Source organism: Tachypleus tridentatus, chromosome 2, assembly GCF_004210375.1.
Source record: "Tachypleus tridentatus isolate NWPU-2018 chromosome 2, ASM421037v1, whole genome shotgun sequence".
NCBI lineage: Eukaryota > Metazoa > Arthropoda > Merostomata > Xiphosura > Limulidae > Tachypleus > Tachypleus tridentatus.
Window position 1 is genome coordinate 12,687,835 of NC_134826.1, and position 23,928 is coordinate 12,711,762.

General features: G+C 35.4%; 1 protein-coding gene across 3 annotated transcripts in view; it reads left to right on the top strand.

Annotated features, from left to right (window-relative positions):
* Positions 1–5,959: 5,959 nt before the first annotated feature.
* Positions 5,960–23,928, top strand: part of LOC143238372 (uncharacterized) — a 45,623-nt gene continuing 27,654 nt past the window's right edge. For 2 of the 3 annotated variants that reach the window (XM_076478527.1, XM_076478533.1), the window contains exons 1-5: positions 5,960–6,314; positions 13,509–13,778; positions 16,158–16,265; positions 16,933–17,202; positions 18,345–18,470. In XM_076478527.1, coding sequence (XP_076334642.1) covers positions 5,975–6,314; positions 13,509–13,778; positions 16,158–16,265; positions 16,933–17,202; positions 18,345–18,470 — 1,114 coding nt within the window. In that variant the 5' untranslated portion in view covers positions 5,960–5,974. Of the gene's footprint in view, positions 6,315–6,744; positions 6,868–13,508; positions 13,779–16,157; positions 16,266–16,932; positions 17,203–18,344; positions 18,471–23,928 lie in introns of those variants that run through there. The other variant, XM_076478543.1, reaches the window with a different exon arrangement.

Sequence of the window (23,928 nt, forward strand, 5' to 3'; positions counted from 1 at the left end):
CTACGTCCTCATCAGAACAATTATCGTCTAGTACTGGTTCTTCTAGTAAAACAATGACAAGCGAATCTACACCAGAAACTTCATCTAAATCTGCATCAACTATAAACCCAAAAATGTCTACTTCTGTTGGATCGACAACGTTTACTGCCTCATCAGATCAATTACCTTCCAGTACTGTCTCTACCAGTGAAGAAGAGACAATAAAATCAACTCGTCCAACTATATCGAAATCTACTTTAACCACAAAACCAGAAACGTCTACTTCCATTGATACTATTTTATCTTCTACTACATCAGATCAATTACCTTCTACTAGTGATTCTTCTGAAAAAACAGTGACAACCGAATCAACAGTGGGAACTTCATCTAGATCTGCATCAACCTTTAACCCCAAAACGTCTACTTCCGTTGATTCGACACCGTTTACTGCCTCCTCAGATCAATTACCTTCTAGTACTGTCTCTACCAGTAAAGGTGGGACAACAGAGTCAACACGTCTAACTTTCTCTAAATCTGCTGCAACCATAGAATCACAAAGGTCTACTTCCGTTGATACGACATCGTCTACTTCCTCATCAGAACAATTATCGTCTAGTACTGGTTCTTCTAGTAAATCAATGACAAGCGAATCTACACCAGAAATTTCATCTAAATCAACAACAACCATAAACCCAAAAATGTCAACTTCTGTTGCATCGACATCGTTTACTGCCTCATCAGATCAATTACCTTCCAGTACTGTCTCTACCAGTAAAGGTGGGACAACAGAGTCAACACGTCTAACTTTCTCTAAATCTACTGGAACCATAGAATCACAAAGGTCTACTTCCGTTGATACGACATCGTCTACTTCCTCATCAGAACAATTATCGTCTAGTACTGGTTCTTCTAGTAAATCAATGACAAGCGAATCTACACCAGAAATTTCATCTAAATCAACAACAACCATAAACCCAAAAACGTCAACTTCTGTTGCATCGACATCGTATACTGCCTCATCAGATCAACTACCTTCAAGTACTGTCTCTACCAGTAAAGGAGGGACAACAGAGTCAACACGTCCAACTTTCTCTAAATCTACTGCAACCATAGAATCAGAAAGGTCTACTTCCGTTGATACGACATCGCCTACTTCCTCATCAGAACAATTATCGTCTAGTACTGGTTCTTCTAGTAAAACAATGACAAGCGAATCTACACTAGAAACTTCATCTAAATCTGCATCTACTATAAACCCAAAAATGTCTACTTCTGTTGGATCGACAACGTTTACTGCCTCATCAGATCAATTACTTCCCAGTACTGTCTCTACCAGTGAAGAAGAGACAATAAAATCAACTCATCCAACAACATCGAAGTATACTCTAACCACAAAACCAGAAACGTCTACTTCCATTGATACTATTTTATCTTCTACTACATCAGATCAATTACCTTCTAGTAGTGATTCTTCTGAAAAAACAGTGACAACCGAATCAACACTGGGAACTTCATCTAGATCTGCATCAACCTTTAACCCCAAAACGTCTACTTCCGTTGATTCGACACCGTTTACTGCCTCATCAGATCAATTACCTTCTAGTACTGTCTCTACCAGTAAAATAGGGACAGCAGAATCAACACGTTTAACTTTCTCTAAATCTACTGGAACCATAGAATCAGAAAGGTCTACTTCCGTTGATACGACATCGTCTACTTCCTCATCAGAACAATTATCGTCTAGTAGTGGATCTTCTAGTAAATCAATGACAAGCGAATCTACACCAGAAATTTCATCTAAATCAACAACAACCATAAACCCAAAAACGTCAACTTCTGTTGCATCGACATCGTTTACTGCCTCATCAAATCAATTACCTTCCACTACTGTCTCTACCAGTAAAGGTGGGACAACAGAGTCAACACGTCCAACTTTCTCTAAATCTACTGCAACCATAGAATCAGAAAGGTCTACTTCCGTTGATACGACATCGTCTACTTCCTCATCAGAACAATTATCGTCTAGTACTGGTTCTTCTAGTAAAACAATGACAAGCGAATCTACACCAGAAACTTCATCTAAATCTGCATCAACTATAAACCCAAAAATGTCTACTTCTGTTGGATCGACACCGTTTACTGCCTCATCAGATCAAGTACCTTCAAGTACTGTCTCTACCAGTAAAGGAGGGACAACAGAGTCAACACGTCCAACTTTCTCTAAATCTACTGTAACCATAGAATCAGAAAGGTCTACTTCCGTTGATACGACATCGTCTACTTCCTCATCAGAACAATTATCGTCTAGTAGTGGTTCTTCTAGTAAAACAATGACAAGCGAATCTACACCAGAAACTTCATCTAAATCTGCATCTACTATAAACCCAAAAATGTCTACTTCTGTTGGATCGACAACGTTTACTGCCTCATCAGATCAATTACCTTCCAGTACTGTCTCTACCAGTGAAGAAAAGACAATAAAATCAACTCGTCCAACTATATCGAAATCTACTTTAACCACAAAATCAGAAACGTCTACTTCCATTGATACTATTTTATCTTCTACTACATCAGATCAATTACCTTCTACTAGTGATTCTTCTGAAAAAACAGTGACAACCGAATCAACAGTGGGAACTTCATCTAGATCTGCATCAACCTTTAACCCCAAAACGTCTACTTCCGTTGATTCGACACCGTTTACTGCCTCCTCAGATCAATTACCTTCCAGTACTGTCTCTACCAGTAAAGGTGGGACAACAGAGTCAACACGTCTAACTTTCTCTAAATCTACTGCAACCATAGAATCACAAAGGTCTACTTCCGTTGATACGACATCGTCTACTTCCTCATCAGAACAATTATCGTCTAGTACTGGTTCTTCTAGTAAAACAATGACAAGCGAATCTACACCAGAAACTTCATCTAAATCTGCATCTACTATAAACCCAAAAATGTCTACTTCTGTTGGATCGACAACGTTTACTGCCTCATCAGATCAATTACTTCCCAGTACTGTCTCTACCAGTGAAGAAGAGACAATAAAATCAACTCATCCAACTACATCGAAGTATACTCTAACCACAAAACCAGAAACGTCTACTTCCATTGATACTATTTTATCTTCTACTACATCAGATCAATTACCTTCTAGTAGTGATTCTTCTGAAAAAACAGTGACAACCGAATCAACACTGGGAACTTCATCTAGATCTGCATCAACCTTTAACCCCAAAACGTCTACTTCCGTTGATTCGACACCGTTTACTGCCTCATCAGATCAACTACCTTCAAGTACTGTCTTTACCAGTAAAGGAGGGACAACAGAGTCAACACGTCCAACTTTCTCTAAATCTACTGGAACCATAGAATCAGAAAGGTCTACTTCCGTTGATACGACATCGTCTACTTCCTCATCAGAACAATTATCGTCTAGTAGTGGATCTTCTAGTAAATCAATGACAAGCGAATCTACACCAGAAATTTCATCTAAATCAACAACAACCATAAACCCAAAAACGTCAACTTCTGTTGCATCGACATCGTTTACTGCCTCATCAGATCAATTACCTTCCACTACTGTCTCTACCAGTAAAGGTGGGACAACAGAGTCAACACGTCTAATTTTCTCTAAATCTACTGCAACCATAGAATCACAAAGGTCTACTTCCGTTGATACGACATCGTCTACTTCCTCATCAGAACAATTATCGTCTAGTACTGGTTCTTCTAGTAAATCAATGACAAGCGAATCTACACCAGAAATTTCATCTAAATCAACAACAACCATAAACCCAAAAATGTCAACTTCTGTTGCATCGACATCGTATACTGCCTCATCAGATCAACTACCTTCAAGTACTGTCTTTACCAGTAAAGGAGGGACAACAGAGTCAACACGTCCAACTTTCTCTAAATCTACTGCAACCATAGAATCAGAAAGGTCTACTTCCGTTGATACGACATCGTCTACTTCCTCATCAGAACAATTATCGTCTAGTACTGGTTCTTCTAGTAAAACAATGACAAGCGAATCTACACCAGAAACTTCATCTAAATCTGCATCAACTATAAACCCAAAAATGTCTACTTCTGTTGGATCGACACCGTTTACTGCCTCATCAGATCAAGTACCTTCAAGTACTGTCTCTACCAGTAAAGGAGGGACAACAGAGTCAACACGTCCAACTTTCTCTAAATCTACTGTAACCATAGAATCAGAAAGGTCTACTTCCGTTGATACGACATCGCCTACTTCCTCATCAGAACAATTATCGTCTAGTAGTGGTTCTTCTAGTAAAACAATGACAAGCGAATCTACACCAGAAATTTCATCTAAATCTGCATCTACTATAAACCCAAAAATGTCTACTTCTGTTGGATCGACAACGTTTACTGCCTCATCAGATCAATTACTTCCCAGTACTGTCTCTACCAGTGAAGAAGAGACAATAAAATCAACTCATCCAACTACATCGAAGTATACTCTAACCACAAAACCAGAAACGTCTACTTCCATTGATACTATTTTATCTTCTACTACATCAGATCAATTACCTTCTACTAGTGATTCTTCTGAAAAAACAGTGACAACCGAATCAACACTGGGAACTTCATCTAGATCTACATCAACCTTTAACCCCAAAACGTCTACTTCCGTTGATTCGACACCGTTTACTGCCTCATCAGATCAATTACCTTCTAGTACTGTCTTTACCAGTAAAATAGGGACAGCAGAATCAACACGTTTAACTTTCTCTAAATCTACTGGAACCATAGAATCAGAAAGGTCTACTTCCGTTGATACGACATCGTCTACTTCCTCATCAGAACAATTATCGTCTAGTAGTGGATCTTCTAGTAAATCAATGACAAGCGAATCTACACCAGAAATTTCATCTAAATCAACAACAACCATAAACCCAAAAACGTCAACTTCTGTTGCATCGACATCGTTTACTGCCTCATCAAATCAATTACCTTCCACTACTGTCTCTACCAGTAAAGGTGGGACAACAGAGTCAACACGTCTAACTTTCTCTAAATCTACTGGAACCATAGAATCACAAAGGTCTACTTCCGTTGATACGACATCGTCTACTTTCTCATCAGAACAATTATCGTCTAGTACTGGTTCTTCTAGTAAAACAATGACAAGCGAATCTACACCAGAAACTTCATCTAAATCTGCATCAACTATAAACCCAAAAATGTCTACTTCTGTTGGATCGACACCGTTTACTGCCTCATCAGATCAAGTACCTTCAAGTACTGTCTCTACCAGTAAAGGAGGGACAACAGAGTCAACACGTCCAACTTTCTCTAAATCTACTGTAACCATAGAATCAGAAAGGTCTACTTCCGTTGATACGACATCGTCTACTTCCTCATCAGAACAATTATCGTCTAGTAGTGGTTCTTCTAGTAAAACAATGACAAGCGAATCTACACCAGAAACTTCATCTAAATCTGCATCTACTATAAACCCAAAAATGTCTACTTCTGTTGGATCGACAACGTTTACTGCCTCATCAGATCAATTACCTTCCAGTACTGTCTCTACCAGTGAAGAAGAGACAATAAAATCAACTCGTCCAACTATATCGAAATCTACTTTAACCACAAAATCAGAAACGTCTACTTCCATTGATACTATTTTATCTTCTACTACATCAGATCAATTACCTTCTACTAGTGATTCTTCTGAAAAACAGTGACAACCGAATCAACAGTGGGAACTTCATCTAGATCTGCATCAACCTTTAACCCCAAAACGTCTACTTCCGTTGATTCGACACCGTTTACTGCCTCCTCAGATCAATTACCTTCTAGTACTGTCTCTACCAGTAAAGGTGGGACAACAGAGTCAACACGTCTAACTTTCTCTAAATCTACTGCAACCATAGAATCACAAAGGTCTACTTCCGTTGATACGACATCGTCTACTTCCTCATCAGAACAATTATCGTCTAGTAGTGGATCTTCTAGTAAAACAATGACAAGCGAATCTACACCAGAAACTTCATTTAAATCTGCATCTACTATAAACCCAAAAATGTCTACTTCTGTTGGATCGACAACGTTTACTGCCTCATCAGATCAATTACCTTCCAGTACTGTCTCTACCAGTGAAGAAGATACAATAAAATCAACTCGTCCAACCTTATCGAAATCTACTCTAACCACAAAACCAGAAACGTCTACTTCCATTGATACTGTGTTCCCTACTGCCTCATCAGATCAATTGCCTTCCATTACTGTCTCTACCAGTGAAGAAGAGACAACTGGAAGTTTCGGTGATGTAACTACTGAAGAAATGTCCAGTACGATAACAGGTAAATATCTAGAACTTTTGTTTTGTACTATAATAGATTTAGTGTATTAAAGTCATAACGTAAACAAATTATACTTAGGGTTCAGTCTTTGTTATTATATTTTTATGAATAATCTAATTTTTGTCATTTGTAAAAGAAAGAGATGAAAACCAAGTACTGTGTATTTCATATTATTGCTTGATGTGAATGAATATTTTTGATATTTTGTGTGTAATAATCAGAGCACAGGTTTTTATCAGTAGTACTTTGTGTGTAATGGATTCATTGAATTTAGTGGCAGCCCAAGTTAACTGTACTAAAGTTTTTCAATAGACATCCGTTACACAAGATAGAAAACTAGTCTTTTGATCACTATTTTTTTCATTGTTCTCTTTAGTTCCTTAGGTTTGTTTTGTTTTGAAATTCGTGCAAAGTTAGCCGTCCCTAATTTAGCAGTGTAAGACTAGAAGCAAGGCATCTCGTCATCATTCATCTACTGCTAACTCTTAGGCTAGTCTTTTACCAACGAATAGTGGAATTGACCGTCACCTTATTACGCCTCCACGGCTGATAGGTCGATATGCTTAGTGCGACAGTTGGTTATGAGTTTTAAGAATCTTTCCTTAAGTTAAAAGTAATTATTTGTTAGTGTGTTGCTTTTTGCTTGTTTTTTTTTGTTCAAATCAATTAGGCTATTTCCGATAAGCAACCGATAAATAACGTAATAGTAATATTATTTAATAGTAATAACAGAGAGCAGTAGATATTGACTATCTAGTTCGATCATTCATTGACGACAAAATATTCTTGATATGGTTTGACAGTAACGCTGTTGAAGGCATGGAAAGTATTGTCTGTACTACCATTATATCTGTGAAACATGGTGCAACAGAATATGACGGAGTTGGGGACAATAACTTCTGAGCCTCTGGGTAAGAAGTATTATGGACTGTGCATTTCCTTCTCCTCCAAGATCAGTAATAATAAGGGTGTTAACCACCACACTTGACGTAGTGAGGGTCAGTTTGATATTCGTCATGTTCTTAATGACAACAATGAGTACACATAAAAAAACTATAAGATGCTTTCGAATGTCTGAACCTCTGGCACTGGAAACACTGGAGAGGGGGTTAAGAATGTATGGCCGTACCTAACGGTTCAGATAACAGAGGACGCGGTGATATAAACGTCAAAATTAAGACATTAGAAGGTAGGAAATTCCGAATTTGCAAGTGCAGATATGAGAAGAGACTCCTTGGCTGGAGAAATATTAATAGAGGAGTTACCTGAATAGTTATGTCTCCAATGGTCTTCAACCTCAACAGCAGTTAGCTATACATGTATGTAGGAATAGATGTTTTCACCAAAATGTCTCCATAACACGACTTCCTAACCTGCTTTGGCGAATCAGCAAGCCCTTTTTAAATAAAAATGAGAGAAATTTGCCCCAAGTATTATGTCAAATAAAGAATGATTTAAAATCTTGGAATAGGTTCTGGTTGTGGTGGTGATTTCGTAATAGAGTTGTCTATGCATGGTCGTTTCCAGCTAGCTGTTTTTTGCGATTTTATTTTTGAAGGACTGGGGAATCCATAATAAAGAGAGGAATATTCATTGACAACTGACTCCACCCACCGTGGAGTCCTATGGTGGTATGTATTACAATGACAACTGACACCACCCACCATGGAGTCATAGGGTCGTATGTACTACAATTACAACTGACCCCACCCACCATGGAGTCCTAGGGTGGTATGTACTACAATGACAACTGACCCCACCCATCATGGAGTCCTAGGGTGGTATGTATTACAATGACAACTGACACCACCCACCATGGAGTCATAGGGTCGTATGTACTACAATTACAACTGACCCCACCCACCATGGAGTTCTTGGTGGTATGTACTACAATGACAAAATATCACCCTGCACCAATGCTATATTTTTGTGAGCACTATACCTAAACACCAGCATCAGACACAATATCCACAAAAACCGTTGAGAAGGTTCAACATTAGTACTCAGTTGACCCTAGCGCAGCAGGGCCACTCGTCTCCAGGAATTCAAGCCAAAGTGGTATGATGGAACCCTCAACCACCAAGATCTACCCTTCACTTTCATGGGTCAGCAAACACATGGATGAATATTCAGATCCAAGAGAAGGTAAACTGAAAATACGGAGCTTTTCCTGGGAGCTCCCGCACCACATGGCTCGGCATGGCCAGGTGGTTAATGCACTAGACTCGTAGCCTGAAGGTCGGAGTTCGAATCCCCGTCACACCAAACATGCTCGCCATTTCAGCCGTAGGAGCGTTATAATATGCCGTTCAATCCCACTATCGTTGATAAGAGAGTAGCCTAAGAGTTGGTGGTGAGCGGTGATGACAAGCTACCTTCCCTCTATTCTTGCACTGCTAAATTAGGAGCAGCTGGCGTAGATAGCCCTTGTGTAGCGTTGCGCGAAATCCAAAACAATCCAAACCAAACCAATCCCCCACCACATACAGGAATCGACCTCGAGATTCGTAGTTACTGAAACCTTTTGATACGAGAATACTTTGTTACCTCAATAACATACTGTTTGTCATTTATATGAAAAATACCAACGTCAGAGCTTCCAGATGTTAGTTTTTTACATAAATAAATTTAACTTATAGTTTTCTGAAGCTATGACTGTTAGCAACACTTCAACAATTTAAAGACTTGTCCTCATTCTGTAGAACGTTTTATTCACTTTGTCTGAATCTGTCACAATTGGATTGTGAAGGTTAGACTTCTATAATGCGGTAACTAGCTATTACACCTGTCACATTTTCTATACTGAGAGTTAAATAGATCTGCTATAGAGATATATGTTAAAAGTGACTACAGTATGATTAACTAATCTTACCTATCCAAATCAGAGAAGTTTTGCTTTTTTGGATTAGAGATATTCTAGTCTTAATCATTTATTACAAATAACTTATTACACTTGGTTCTAAATGTTTAAATGTAAAAGAAAGTGTCTTTGGCTGTCAATCCTAACCACAACCATAAGGTATTCGTGACTCTGTATAAGTGGCCCGGCATGGCCAAGCGTGTTAAGGCATGCGACTCGTAATCTGAGGGTCGCGGGTTCGCATCCCCGTCGCGCCAAACATGCTCGCCCTTTCGGCCGTGGGGGCGTTATAATGTGACGGTCAATCCCACTATTCGTTGGTAAAAGAGTAGCCCAAGAGTTGGCGGTGGGTGGTGATGACTAGCTGCCTTATCTCTAGTCTTATACCGCTAAATTATGGACGGCCAGCACAGATAGCCCTCGAGTAGCTTTGTGCGAAATTCAAAAACAAACAAAACAAAACAAACAGATATCATGATAATCTAAATGAACAACCATAACATTTTTAGAAATAATAAATAACTCGTATATATATATTTATAGGTGCTTCTTAAGTGGTTAGTAACAAACCAGTAATAAAGACCTCATTGTATATATTTCTGGGTTCTTTTTAAGTACTTTGTAACAAACCAGTAGTAAAGAACTGATGGTATATATTTCTGAATAAGTCTTAAGTACTTTGTAACAAACCAATGGTAAAGAATTCATTGTATGTATTTCTGGGTACTTCTTAATTAGTTTGTGAGAAACCAATAATAACAAATTCATTGTATACATTTCAGTGTATTTCTTAAATAATTTGTAACAGATCAATAATAAAGAATTCATTGTGTATATTTCTGGGTACTTCTTAAGTAATTTGTAATAAATCAGTAATAAAGAACTCATTGTTTATATTTCTGGGTACTTTTTAAGTTGTTTCTTTTTTGTTTGTTTGTTTTGGAATTTCGGACAAAGCTACTCGAGGGCTATCTGTGCTAGCCGTCCCTAATTTAGCAGTGTAAGACTAGAGGGAAGGCAGCTAGTCATCACCACCCACCGCCAACTCTTGGGCTACTTTTTTACCAACGAATAGTGGGATTGACCGTCACATTATACACCCCCACGGCTGGGAGGGCGAGCATGTTTAGCGCGACGCGAGCGCGACCCCGCGACCCGCGGATTACGAGTCGCACGCCTTACGCGCTTGGCCATGACAGGCCTAAGTTGTTTCTACCATACCAGTTATAAAGAACTCATTGTTTATATTTCTGGGTACTTTTTAAGTTGTTTCTACCATACCAGTTATAAAGAACTCATTGTTTATATTTCTGGGTACTTTTTAAGTTGTTTCTACCATACCAGTTATAAAGAACTCATTGTTTATATTTCTGGGTACTTTTTAAGTTGTTTCTACCATACCAGTTATAAAGAACTCATTGTTTATATTTCTGGGTACTTTTTAAGTTGTTTCTACCATACCAGTTACAAAGAACTCATTGTTTATATTTCTGAGTACTATTTAACTCGCTTCAAAATTTGCTTTCGCGACCTGGATAATGAAATTTAGAAATTAAACTTTTTCTTACGGGCACATTTGCACATTGTCATTTGTGTAATGTCTAAATAGAACAATACGTGTATCAAAATTTACATGTGTTTTTACTAAAGTTATACAATTGTAATATATCTTCTAATGCCATGTGTTTCAGTTGTTTCGTATGTTTTCTGTGTATGAATTGTATTATATGTTTTATAATGATATCTGTAACAATTGTTTCATTCGCCTTCTAATACTATCTGTATCAACTGTGCATATATATATTATCTAATAATGTCTGTATCAATTGTATCATATGTCTTATATACCATCTGTATCAATTATATCATACGTCTTCTAATGCCATCTGTATCAATTGTATCATATGTCTTGTAATACTATCTGCGTCATTTGTATCGTGTCTTCAAACAATATCTGTATAAACTGTACATATGTCTTCTAATACTATCTGTATCAATTGTATCATATGACTTCTAATGATATATGTTTGAATTGTATCATATGACTTCTAATGATATATGTTTGAATTGTATCATATGTCTTCTAATGCTATGTGTATCAATTGTTTCATATGTCTTCAGATAGTATCTGTATCAATTGTATCATGTGTCTTCTAATATCAGATGTTCTTATTGTATCATGTATCTTCTATTATTATACGTGCAATTGTGTCATGTCTCCTGATACTATATATACAATTGTATTGTATGTCTCCTTCTAATATCTGTATCAATTGTATGATATACCTTCTAACAGTAACTGTATCAATTGTATGATATACCTTCTAACAGTATCTGTATCAATTGTATGATATACCTTCTAACAGTATCTGTATCAATTGTATGATATACCTTCTAACAGTATCTGTATCAATTGTATGATATACCTTCTAACAGTAACTGTATCAATTGTATGGTATACCTTCTAACAGTATCTGTATCAATTGTATGATATACCTTCTAACAGTATCTGTATCAATTGTATGATATACCTTCTAACAGTAACTGTATCAATTGTTTTGAATGTCTTCTAATTCTATCTGTATAAATTGTATTGATCGCTTGAGATTTAATCTATGATATCATAAACATGTTGGCTAGATCTTAGTTCCTTTATTTGTGGTAGTTTTGGTAGTTTAACATAAAGTTAGTTTTAGTGGTAATGAATTTTATAAGGGTTGGTAATTGGTTCCTGGATTTAAAGTTCTGCAGCTATATTGCAGGCTTCAATATTTGGGACTTCTGTCATTAAGGCTTTATGGTTTAGTTGATTAAGAATACATTTAAAGTTAAAAGAGTCGTTGAAACATGATCTGGTTGATGTTACACATTTAGAAAGTGTTCACGCTATATATTTACCGAGGTTGTAGTTAAATGCTTCATAGGTCTACATTATGGGTCGTAGTGGACAATCGGGTTTGTGAGGTTTGGGGTTTTGTTTAGTTGCGTTGAGCGTAGGTTGGACTTTCTAGGTAAGAATAAAGGTTTTCTGAGATTCATTCGTAGTATTATTTTGTTTTATTTGTGTTTGTGTGATTTGTGTTTATTACTTTAAATATGTTTGCATCTGATAACACATTTAAGCATTTCTCAACCTTATAATCACAAGAACCGATAAACAATTCGAAACAGAAATCCACAGAAATATCACCCATGCTGTATTATACATTTTCTGGGGTTCAGCACATGAAACAAAAAAACTTAACATATTAGAAAAGAAATCTAATAAACACAGCCACAAAACTATGATCACCAGATAAAATTAATGATGAAATCAACAAAATAAAAAACACTTCATCAACATCAACAAATTTCCTCAAAAAACTGCGGAAACAATTATACACACACATCTAGATCAACAACACAGTCAACAACAAACAATAATAAATTACAGGAAACAACAATCAACAACACCTTACACTGCTGCATACCATATTTTCTGATATCAGAGAAAAAACGTATAAGAAAACACAACATTTCAGTAAACACTAAATTTATTCAAAAACCAGGTATAAAGCTAAAGTCCATACTACGTAAAAACCACACTGACAAACACAACACCAACATAGTTTATAAATTACAATGCAACTACTGCTACGAGTTCTGTATTGGAGAAACAAACAGAAAAATGGAAACCAGATTCCAAGGGAAAAACACACCTTTACACCTTTTTTAAACACTGCAAATCAAATAAACACAAGATAACCATAGAAAATACCCAGATACCCAGGTGCTCCTTTTTACTTATACTAATTATTAACCTAACATCTGACTGTAACACCCCACAAATCTCGTGCCCGTTTACAGTGTCGGTTATAAGACATGTCCAGCAATGGTCAGTTGCAAACACTCTTTGTTAAACTGAAGATAACCTAAGAAGGTCGAAAGGTACTTTATTTTAATTAAAGTTTTAATATCCATACCAGTCGTCTAGACAATACATTTAAAATATTATTTATTTGTAGTTCATTTTGCTAAGTTTACTTTATTTTCACAAGAAGTTGTTGTTGTTTTGAATTAAGCACAAAGCTACACAATGGGCTATCTGTCCTCTGCCCACCACGGGTATCGAAACCCGGATTTTAGCGTTGGATTCACAAGAAGTACAAGGGTGATTTCAAAATTTTCCTCTTCAGTGGGACAGTAATACGTCTGTGAACTTTTACAATTCGGAGTTTGCAAACTGCGGATTCTAATATAAATAAATAAACACTTCACCTTAAAATTAGAATAAACAGTTGAGTAATTTTTTTTATATTTTTATTTAGACAATAATTTCTGTTTTGTTTCCTCAGACCATGATCCATGTGATCCAAATCCGTGTGAAAACGGTGGTTCCTGCATGAAAAATGTCACAAACTACACGTGTAAATGTTCATTTGGTTTTGTTACCGAGAACTGCAGTAAACTTGATTATTGTAAGTACGAGAACTCCGACAGTAAAGTCACAGGTGAAGAATATTGTGCCAGTAAAAACGCCACATGTGAAAATAACCTCAACAAACTGAACTACAAGTGCACGTGTAACGATAGCAATGTGTGGGACGAAGATATAGGATGTTACGGTAAGTTGAACTTAAACTATGTTAAATTCAAAATAAAAATTATATCAAAGCGTTTGATTGAGCTACTCGGAAAGAAAGCAATTTTTACAAATGTAAATAGTAGTATTGTTTATGGAAAAGCTTTAAATTATACAATAATGAAATTAGTTCAGTTAACATTAGAGTTGTTGATGGATAAAATACTTTAAATTATACAACAATAATGTAATTACTTCAATTCAAATGAGCTGTTGATAGATAAAAATGCTTTAAACTGTTGAAGAATAATGTTATTATTTCAGTTAAAATTAACGTTCGTGATAAATAATAATGTTATAACTACATAACAAAAATGTTATTACTTCAATTATTATTAGAGTTGTTGATGGATAAAAATACTTTAAGCTACACAATAATAATGCGATTACTTCAATTGAAATTAGTGTTATATGTCTTGAACGTGTGATATAATTGATACAGATGGTATAGGAAGACATATGATACAATTCATAGAGATAGTATCAGAAAACATTTGAAACAAATTATAGAGATAGCATCAGAAAATATATAAAACAATTGATACAGATATGTTTAGATAACATACGATACAATTGATACAGATATGTTTAGATAACATACGATACAATTGATACAGATAGTATTAGAAGACATATGATCCAACTGACACACATAGCATTATAAGACATATGATACAATTAATACAGATAGTATTAAAACCACATAACACAACTAATACAGATAGTAATAAGAGACATATGAAATAATTGATAGATATAGCATAAAAAGACATATAATACGATTGACACAGATAGTATTAAAAGACATAGGAACAAGTTTGACTGTGTGGGTATTTGGGTATTGATGTTGTTAAATACCCAGGAGGGTCAGGTACATTTGACCTCTTCCTCCTAACATAGGAACAAACAGAAAAATGGAAACTAGATTCAAAACATATACAAAAAAACCCTTTACACGTTTTTGAACTCTGCAAATCAAATATACATAACACAATCATAGGAAACACCCAGTTAAAAGTAGGGAAAGAAACATATACAAACGTAATATCAAAGTAACTTTACCTATACAACAACTAAAACCAGAATTAAACCAATATAAATGAACACCTTTACACCTATACTACTAAATTCTTAACATCTCGCTGAAACGCCCCCTACAATCCCCTACCCGTTTATACTCTCGTACCTAAGACATGTGCCAAGCAACAGTCGGTTGCAAACTCTCTCTTTGCATTTCAGAACGGCTGGTACGTGTATTAACACTTTTACTGATAAGCAGAGAACAACGTTTCGACCTTCCTAGGTCATCTTCAGGTTAAGAACAACTCTCTCTTTCTTGACTTGAAGATGACCTAGGAAGGTCGAAACGTTGTTCTCTGCTTATCAATAAGTGTTAATACACGTACCAGCCGTTCTGAGACACATTTTTATTTCAAGCACTAGTTGTGTCAATACGTCTTCTAACACCGGTTGTCTCAACTGTATATCTTCCAACACCAGTTGTGTTTTGTGTGTTATTATCGAGTATTTACCATGTACTGACTGTTCATTGGAACAGTCATGATGCCGCTTAGCTGTTGTTTTATTTTTGTACTTATAGAAAACTACAGACAGAACCTTATCCTATTTGTTCCATCCAGTCAAGTATTAGTCTTTTTGGTTTCATCAACGGGTATTCAGTTCTGTCTGTGGGTCCATCCAATCCAAGCAGTCTAGGTGTTTGTTTAATTTCAATATAAAGATGTTTCACGTCGCCCTCAGATAGCGTGAGAATCGAAAACAAAGTATCTCCAATGGCGGCTCAGCCAACATGTGGCTGTAACACGGACAATGTCGTGGTATAATAGTAGGTATTATTACCCACATATTTTTGCGTTTGGGCAAACTTTTGTCCCTTCTCTGGATGCAGATATAAAGGATTCACTATAGACTCTTAAAATTCCCTTCAACCCACTGTGATCTGAAAGCACACTTTACGTGGTGGAGAGCATCATGCCTGCCCTCTATCGTCATCACTTTGTACTTGATGTTACTTATATGTGGCTAAACAGTCCTGACTGGTAGACTTTTAACTTTATCTCTAAAATACATTGATTACCTTACAGATTATGCTTACCATAGCAGCGAAGAGAGATACAGGATAGTTTTTTTTTTTTTTACTAAATTAAATCTTAACACAAAAGTTTCAAAACTTTCTCATTAAAATATTATAAAAACATTTCATGCAATACAAACTAACACTTCGTTATCTACTACCCCATTGTTCAAGTGTATATACTGTTGGTGGATTAATATTAATAATTAAACACTGAACAACTAGGGTTAAACTAAACTGTATACCTTGATCTGTTACAAATTTCAGCTAACCCTTGCGATGAAAATCCCTGTCTGCATGGTGGAACTTGCACAAACGAGAAGAATAAGTTTACTTGTGTTTGTACAGAAAAATATATTGGACGAAAATGTGAAGGTAAGCGGAAGTGAAAATGTGAAGGTAAGCGGAAGTAAAAATATGAAGGTAAGCGGAAGTAAAACTACAATGTACTTCTCATTCGATAAATGTTATTTTATAAATAATCGCAACCAACCAACACTTATTGTGTTCTAATAATTTACAGGAAAGATGTAAACATTTCCCGAAACTGACATTTTGCAATAAATTTATTACCTTTTGAATTAAAACAAATATTGTTTTTACGAATATTTGTTTATAAAGGTGTGTGTACTGGACCTGGCATGGCCTAGCGCGTTAAGGCGTGCGCTTCGTAATCTGAGGGTCGCGGTTCTCGCCCGAATCGCGCCAAACATGTTCGCCCTCCCAGCCGTTGAGGCGTTATAATGTGACGGTCAATCCACTTTTTCGTTGGTAAAATAGTAGCCCAAGAGTTGGCGGTGGGTGGTGATGACTAGCTGCCTTCCCTCTAGTCTTACACTGCTAAATTATGGACGGCTAGCGCAGATAGCCCTCGAGAATCTTTGTGCGAAATTCCAAAACAAACAAACTGTGTGTAACGGATAGTGCTTTTAACTATTCTTGTCATTATTTATAGTACTTACGGCAAATATTAGGAATATATATTTATAAGTTTTATGGTTCGTTATTTTAATGAAAATTCAATATTATTTTTTGAGCTCAGCTCCTCATCCATGTAACCCTAATCCTTGTGAAAACAACGGAAACTGCATCCAGGACTCAACATATTATACGTGTGACTGTCCATACGGCTTCATCGATTACAATTGTACCACAGAAGATTACTGTGAATACCGTCTTGAAAACAATAAAACCGGTAATGAAATATGTAAAGAGAAATATGCTAATTGTACTAACGAAAAGCCCCACAAGACTTTCACCTGCTCCTGTGGAGAATATAAATACTTCGACTATAATAATTCAAAATGTAGAGGTAAGTATTTTTATATGTATTTCTCTAACTCGAATTTCAGTTACTGTTTCAAGTTTTGAAGTTTAACCAACCGTCGTGTACTAATGCATGATTTCTTAATTATCACCCACCGTTTTTTACTAATACAGGATCCGCTCATTATAATCTACCTCGTGATTTATTAATTATCACCCACCGTTTTTTAATCCGCTCATTATAATCTACCTCGTGATTTATTAATTATCACCCACCGTTTTTACTATTATAATCACCTCGTGATCACCCACCGTTTTTTACTAATACAGGATCCGCTCATTATAATCTACCTCGTGATTTATTAATTATCACCCACCGTTTTTTAATCCGCTCATTATAATCTACCTCGTGATTTATTAATTATCACCCACCGTTTTTTACTAATACAGGATCCGCTCATTATAATCTACCTCGTGATTTATTAATTATCACCCACCGTTTTTTAATCCGCTCATTATAACCTACCTCGTGATTTATTAATTATCACCCACCGTTTTTTAATCCGCTCATTATAACCTGCCTCGTGATTTATTAATTATCACCCACCGTTTTTTACTAATACAGGATCCGATCATTATAACCTACCTCGTGAGTTATTAATTGTCGCCCACCGTTTTTTTACTGATACAGGATCCGATCATTATAACCTACCTCGTGATTTATTAATTATCACCCACCGTTTTTTATTGATACAGGATCCGATCATTATAATCTACCTTTGTGTACTAATATAAAATTTATTAATTATAGCCTATCATTTTGTACTTATATAGAATCTGTTGATTATAACCTACCTTCGTGTACTAATACATGACTTGTTTTAAAAATCTTTTTTTTCTTCATATTATATTGTATTTTCACCCAAATAATGAGATCTTTAAAGACCTAGAGAACTTGTGGTTTTATAAAACCCAATACTTCAGCTTGTAAGGTTTATACAAGATAGAGACCAGTATAATTAGGGAGACAGTTATAAATATAACAACAGCTAAGCATTCAGTTATAAGTTAAAACGATACATTGGTCTAGTTGCACAATTATTTGTGATATTTAGGGACACAGAAGGTATAATAAGTCATCAAAAACCAGTAAATGTTTATTAACAATATAAAACCTTTTTTTTTTAGAACTTAATCCATGTTTATATAAGAAAAATTGCACTGCGACTAACGAAGTTTGTGAAGAAATGAACAACAGTTGGAATTGTTCGTGTAAAGATGGATATAAAACTAACGGCTCTGAGAAATGTGAACGTAAGTACTGTAATAGCTATCCTTGTAATGTATACATTATCGTATATAACGTTTCATTTAAGTTCTATTGTTGTCATCTGGTAGCTTATAGAATTATTAAGATAATATAAGTCAAAATATACGCATCTCAGTGTAAACACAAGTGGTCTATAAAGTCATTCGTATAACATACAGCCATCCTCCACTACCATTGACGAGACATTCAGCAAGGCTACATAAATATTAATGTAATATACAACCAGTCTATACAACCATTAAAGTTATATACAGCCAGACTACACAACCATTAATGTAATATACAGCTAGTTCACACAACCATTAATGTGATGTACGGCCAGCTTAAACAAACAATAATATTATACACATCTAGTCTACACAGGTAGACAAGTACATTAGTGTAATATACAGCCAGGCTACACAACTATTAATGTAATATACATCCAGGCTACACAACTATTAATGTAATATACATCCAGCTTACACAACGATTAATGTGATATACAACCAGCCTACACGAGGCTTGGTGTAATACACAGTTAGTCACTCTCTATAAGCTAATAGATATGGCATTTCCAAAAGAAAACTCAACCTTACATTTCAAAATTGTCTTTATGGTGATAAATCGATTTCTTTTAAAAAACTTATTTCTATAACTAAATGCCTAAGTTTGCTTAATACATTAGATCACCACAAGCTTAATATCGTGAAGGTAAAACGACCAAAGTGTGTTAAGATAAATGGCCAGGTTGTAGTTACTAGTCTGTGTGGTTTATATAATAATTGTTCAGTAACGGGCTACCAACCAAGTAATTCCGGTTGTAACTATAATCTGTGTGGTTTATATAATAATTCTGTGAAGTCTGTTAACATTACTCGGTACTTGCACAGTGACTGCAGTGTTAATTATCATGTAGAAAAGGATATTCATTCTAAAGATTATAATTAATACAATTTGCTAATAACGTTAAACAACTTCAGATATTATTATTTAAAACAATAGTTATTAAAATATTTTAGTTTCACATTTGGTAAATCGGAATCGATCGTTATCACTGAAAACAAATAGACGTTCAGCTTTTTGTATAAAGTGATAAAACTGAATGGATCAGATTAAGATATTTTAACATCAATAATATTCCAAAATAAACTAGTCCTAACAGAGCAGTTTCCATAAACTAAGAAATAAAACACAAAATAAAGTTCGAAATTTGTTACACTCTATAAGTACGTAGACTTGCCACGAAAACGCTTAATTAGGGATTACATAACGTTCATGTGTGCATAAATATCCTGACGTGTTGATAACAGAACTGTTTGTCAGATATTCTAGGACGTTCATATGTACATAAAAATCTAACCTGTTGATAGCAGCTGTGTTTATTGGGGATTATATAACGTTGAGATGTACATTAAGAACCTGACTTGTTTATAACAGGAATGTTTATCAGTGATTCTAGGATATTGACGGGTACATAATAAACGTAACCTGTTGATAACAGAAGTGTTTATCAAGGACTATATAACGTTGACGTCTACATAAAGAACCTGACTTGTTGATTCTAGGATGTTAATGTGCACATAAAGAATCTCAGGTGTTGATAACAGGACTGGTTATCAGAGGTTTCAGGACGTTATGTGTACATAAAGAACTTAACCTCTTGATAACAGCAGTGTTTATCAGGGATTACATAATGTTTATGTGTACATAAAAACCTTGGTAATATGACTTTTTATCAGAGATTAAATAACGTTGACGTCTACATAAAGAACCTAACTTGTTGATAAAAGAAGTGTTTGTCAGCGATTTTAGGACGTTGATTTGTACATAATGAACCTAACCTGTTGATAATAGGAATGTTTTACAGGGATTATTTAACGTTGATATATACGTAAAGAAACTAACCTGTTGATAATAGGAATGTTTTACAGGGATTATTTAACGTTTATATATACGTAAAGAAACTAACCTGTTGATAATAGGAATGTTTTACAGGGATTATTTAACGTTTATATATACGTAAAGAAACTAACCTGTTGATAATAGGAATGTTTTACTGTTTTATCAGTTGATAATAGGTTTTACAGGACGTTTATATTTACATAAAGAACTTAACCTCTTGATAATAGGAATGTTTTACAGGGATTATTTAACGTTTATATACACGTAAAGAAACTAACCTGTTGATAATAGGAATGTTTTACAGGGATTATTTAACGTTTATATACACGTAAAGAAACTAACCTGTTGATAATAGGAATGTTTTACAGGGATTATTTAACGTTTATATATACGTAAAGAAACTAACCTGTTGATAATAGGAATGTTTTACAGGGATTATTTAACGTTTATATATACGTAAAGAACCTAACCTGTTGATAATAGGAATGTTTTACAGGGATTATTTAACGTTTATATACACGTAAAGAAACTAACCTGTTGATAATAGGAGTGTTTTACAGGGATTATTTAACGTTTATATACACGTAAAGAAACTAACCTGTTGATAATAGGAATGTTTTACAGGGATTATTTAACGTTTATATACACGTAAAGAAACTAACCTGTTGATAATAGGAATGTTTTACAGGGATTATTTAACGTTGATATATACGTAAAGAACCTAACCTGTTGATAATAGGAATGTTTTACAGGGATTATTTAACGTTGATATATACGTAAAGAACCTAACCTGTTGATAATAGGAATGTTTTACAGGGATTATTTAACGTTGATATATACGTAAAGAACCTAACCTGTTGATAATAGGAATGTTTTACAGGGATTATTTAACGTTGATATATACGTAAAGAACCTAACCTGTTGATAATAGGACTGTTTATCAGTGATTCTAGGACGTTGACGAGTGCATAAAAAACCAATTTGTTGCTATTAGGACTGTTTATCAGGAATTATGTAATGGTGACATGTACCTAAATAACCTGAATTGTTGAAAACGCGAGTGGTTATCAGTGATTCTAGGACTTTGTTGTGTACATTAAGAACCTAACTGATAAGAGGACTGTTTATCAGAGATTCTAGGATGTTGATGTGTATATGTAAAAAACCTAACCTGTTGATAACAGGAGTGTTTTGGGGGATTCAATAGCGTTGACGTCTACATAAAGAACATAACCTTTTGATAACCTGAATGTTTATCAGTAATTGTATAGTGGTGACATGTAGACAAAGAATTTGACTTGTTTATAATAGAACTGTTTTTCAGTGATTATCTGTACACAAAGAATGTAACTTTCATGATAGGACTGTTTATGTGGGATTATGTAATGTTGGCGTGTTCATAAATAACCTAACTTGTTTAAAACAGGACTGGTTATCAGTGATTCCAGGACGTTGATGTGTACATAAAAACCTGACTTTTTAATAACACTGTATAACACAAATTTTGTTCTTGGATAGAATGTGTTATTTCTTAATTGCTTATGTTGTAAAAGTATAGAAAATGACCATTATTCCCTTCAAACTTTGCTTTTGTGACCTGGATAATGAAATTTATAAATTAACCTGTTTTCTGTGTAAAAACGGGCAAATTTGCACATTTTCATTTACTTGAGGTCTGAATAAAACAACATATGAATCTATATTTACCTGTATCTATACTAAAGTTATACAAAAATATACAAAAATGTCTAGAAGTGAGTAGTTTTTCGAGATTTGCGACTGTAATGTAAATCACTTTCACGTATCATCCCCCAAATATAGTCTTCCACCATGTTTTCATTATGCTCTTCTTGGTAGCGGCGTTCAAAGTCCAGTATATCTTGGTGGAAGCGCTCGCCTTGCTAATCTCAGTATGCTCCCATGTTTTCCTTGAATTTATCAAGATAAGCGTCAAGGATATGGACTTTCAAGGACATCATGCAGCCCATTTTGCCCTAGTTCCCCACCAGAGCCTCAACCAGTTCCACCTAATTTTCGTCCTTGTGATTGCCCAAGAAGCCCCGAACCACTGAGACAAAGCTGTCCCAAGCTATTTTAATTCATTCCTACTGAGCTTCTTGGGGAATTCTGTGCACTCCAGGATCTTCTTTATTTGTGGTCTAACGAAAACACCAGCTTTGACCTTTGCCTCACACAGCTTAGGGAAGAAGTCTCGAAGGTACTTGAAGGCTGCAGACTACTTATCATGAGCTGTGACAAATTGTTTCATAAGACCCAATTTTATGTGTAATGGTAGGAACAACACCTTCTGGAGGTTCACTAGTGGCTCACACTTGATTTGTGTCTCCCCACAGAGAAGTTGGTTTGTTGTGGCTGGTGCTTTCTGTTATAGTCTGCTGCAGTGTCCCTGCTGTGTCGAAGGCAAAAATAACAGGGAAATTGGTAAATAATCCGTGATGACGAGAAAACCTACTTGTAAAGAAAATTATATATGTAAAAACGGCTGGTATGGGTAGAGAAAACACTATGAAGAGGAGCGAACTTGGTAAAGCTTTCTTGGAGAACCATCAGTAATGCCACCATTTTGAAGTCTCCAATAACCTCCCAGCTATACTCATCATACTTCAAAGCTTCTAGCAAGGTCTTGAAGCTGTTATATTCCTCTTTGAGGTGCACTGAATGAGCCAGAGGAAGAGACGGACACTTATTCCTGTTATGGAGCAGCACAGCTTTGAGGCTTCTGGATGAGCTATCAATGAAGAGGCGCCACTAGTTCTGGTTACAAGCAACTTACATTGTCTTGTACAGTGCGAATACATTGTGGCAGAAACAGAGCTCATCTTGACGAGTGAAGTTCTACATCATTCAAGAGAGATCTTGAAAATTCTTGTAAGTTAGAGAAAATTCTATATCAGCTACTAACCACTGAATCTGTCTGGAATGTTCAGAACAATGGATAAATTTCAAAATTTCATTACTCAGATCACAAAAGCAAAGCTTGAAGACAAAAATAGTTTTTTTTCCCTTTAGGCATAAGCAATTAGGAAATAACACTTACTGCCCAAGAACAAAAAATGTAAACATTTTGTTACGTAGTGCAATAGTAGTTTTCACCAGTGATTCTAGGACGTTGATGTATATATAAAGAGCCTGATCTATACCAAATAAGACTGTTTATTATGGATTATATAACTTTTAGTGTACATAAAGAATTTAATCTGTTGATAACAGGACTGTTTATCAGGGATTATATAACGTTGACTTGCACATAAGGAACCTGACTTGTTGATAATATGATTGTTTATCAGGGATTCTAAGATGTTGATGTGTACAGAGAGAACCTGATTGGTGGATAATAGCTGACGTGTATATAAAAAACTGATTTAAAGATAACCATGCGACTGATTTTCAGTGATTGTGGGACGTTGATGCGTACATAAAGAACCTAACCTATGGAAAGAGGAGTGTTTATCAGGGATTATAGGACTTTGAGGTTTACTTAAAGAATGTACTCTGTTAATGATAGGACTGTTTATGAGGGATTATATAATGCTGACG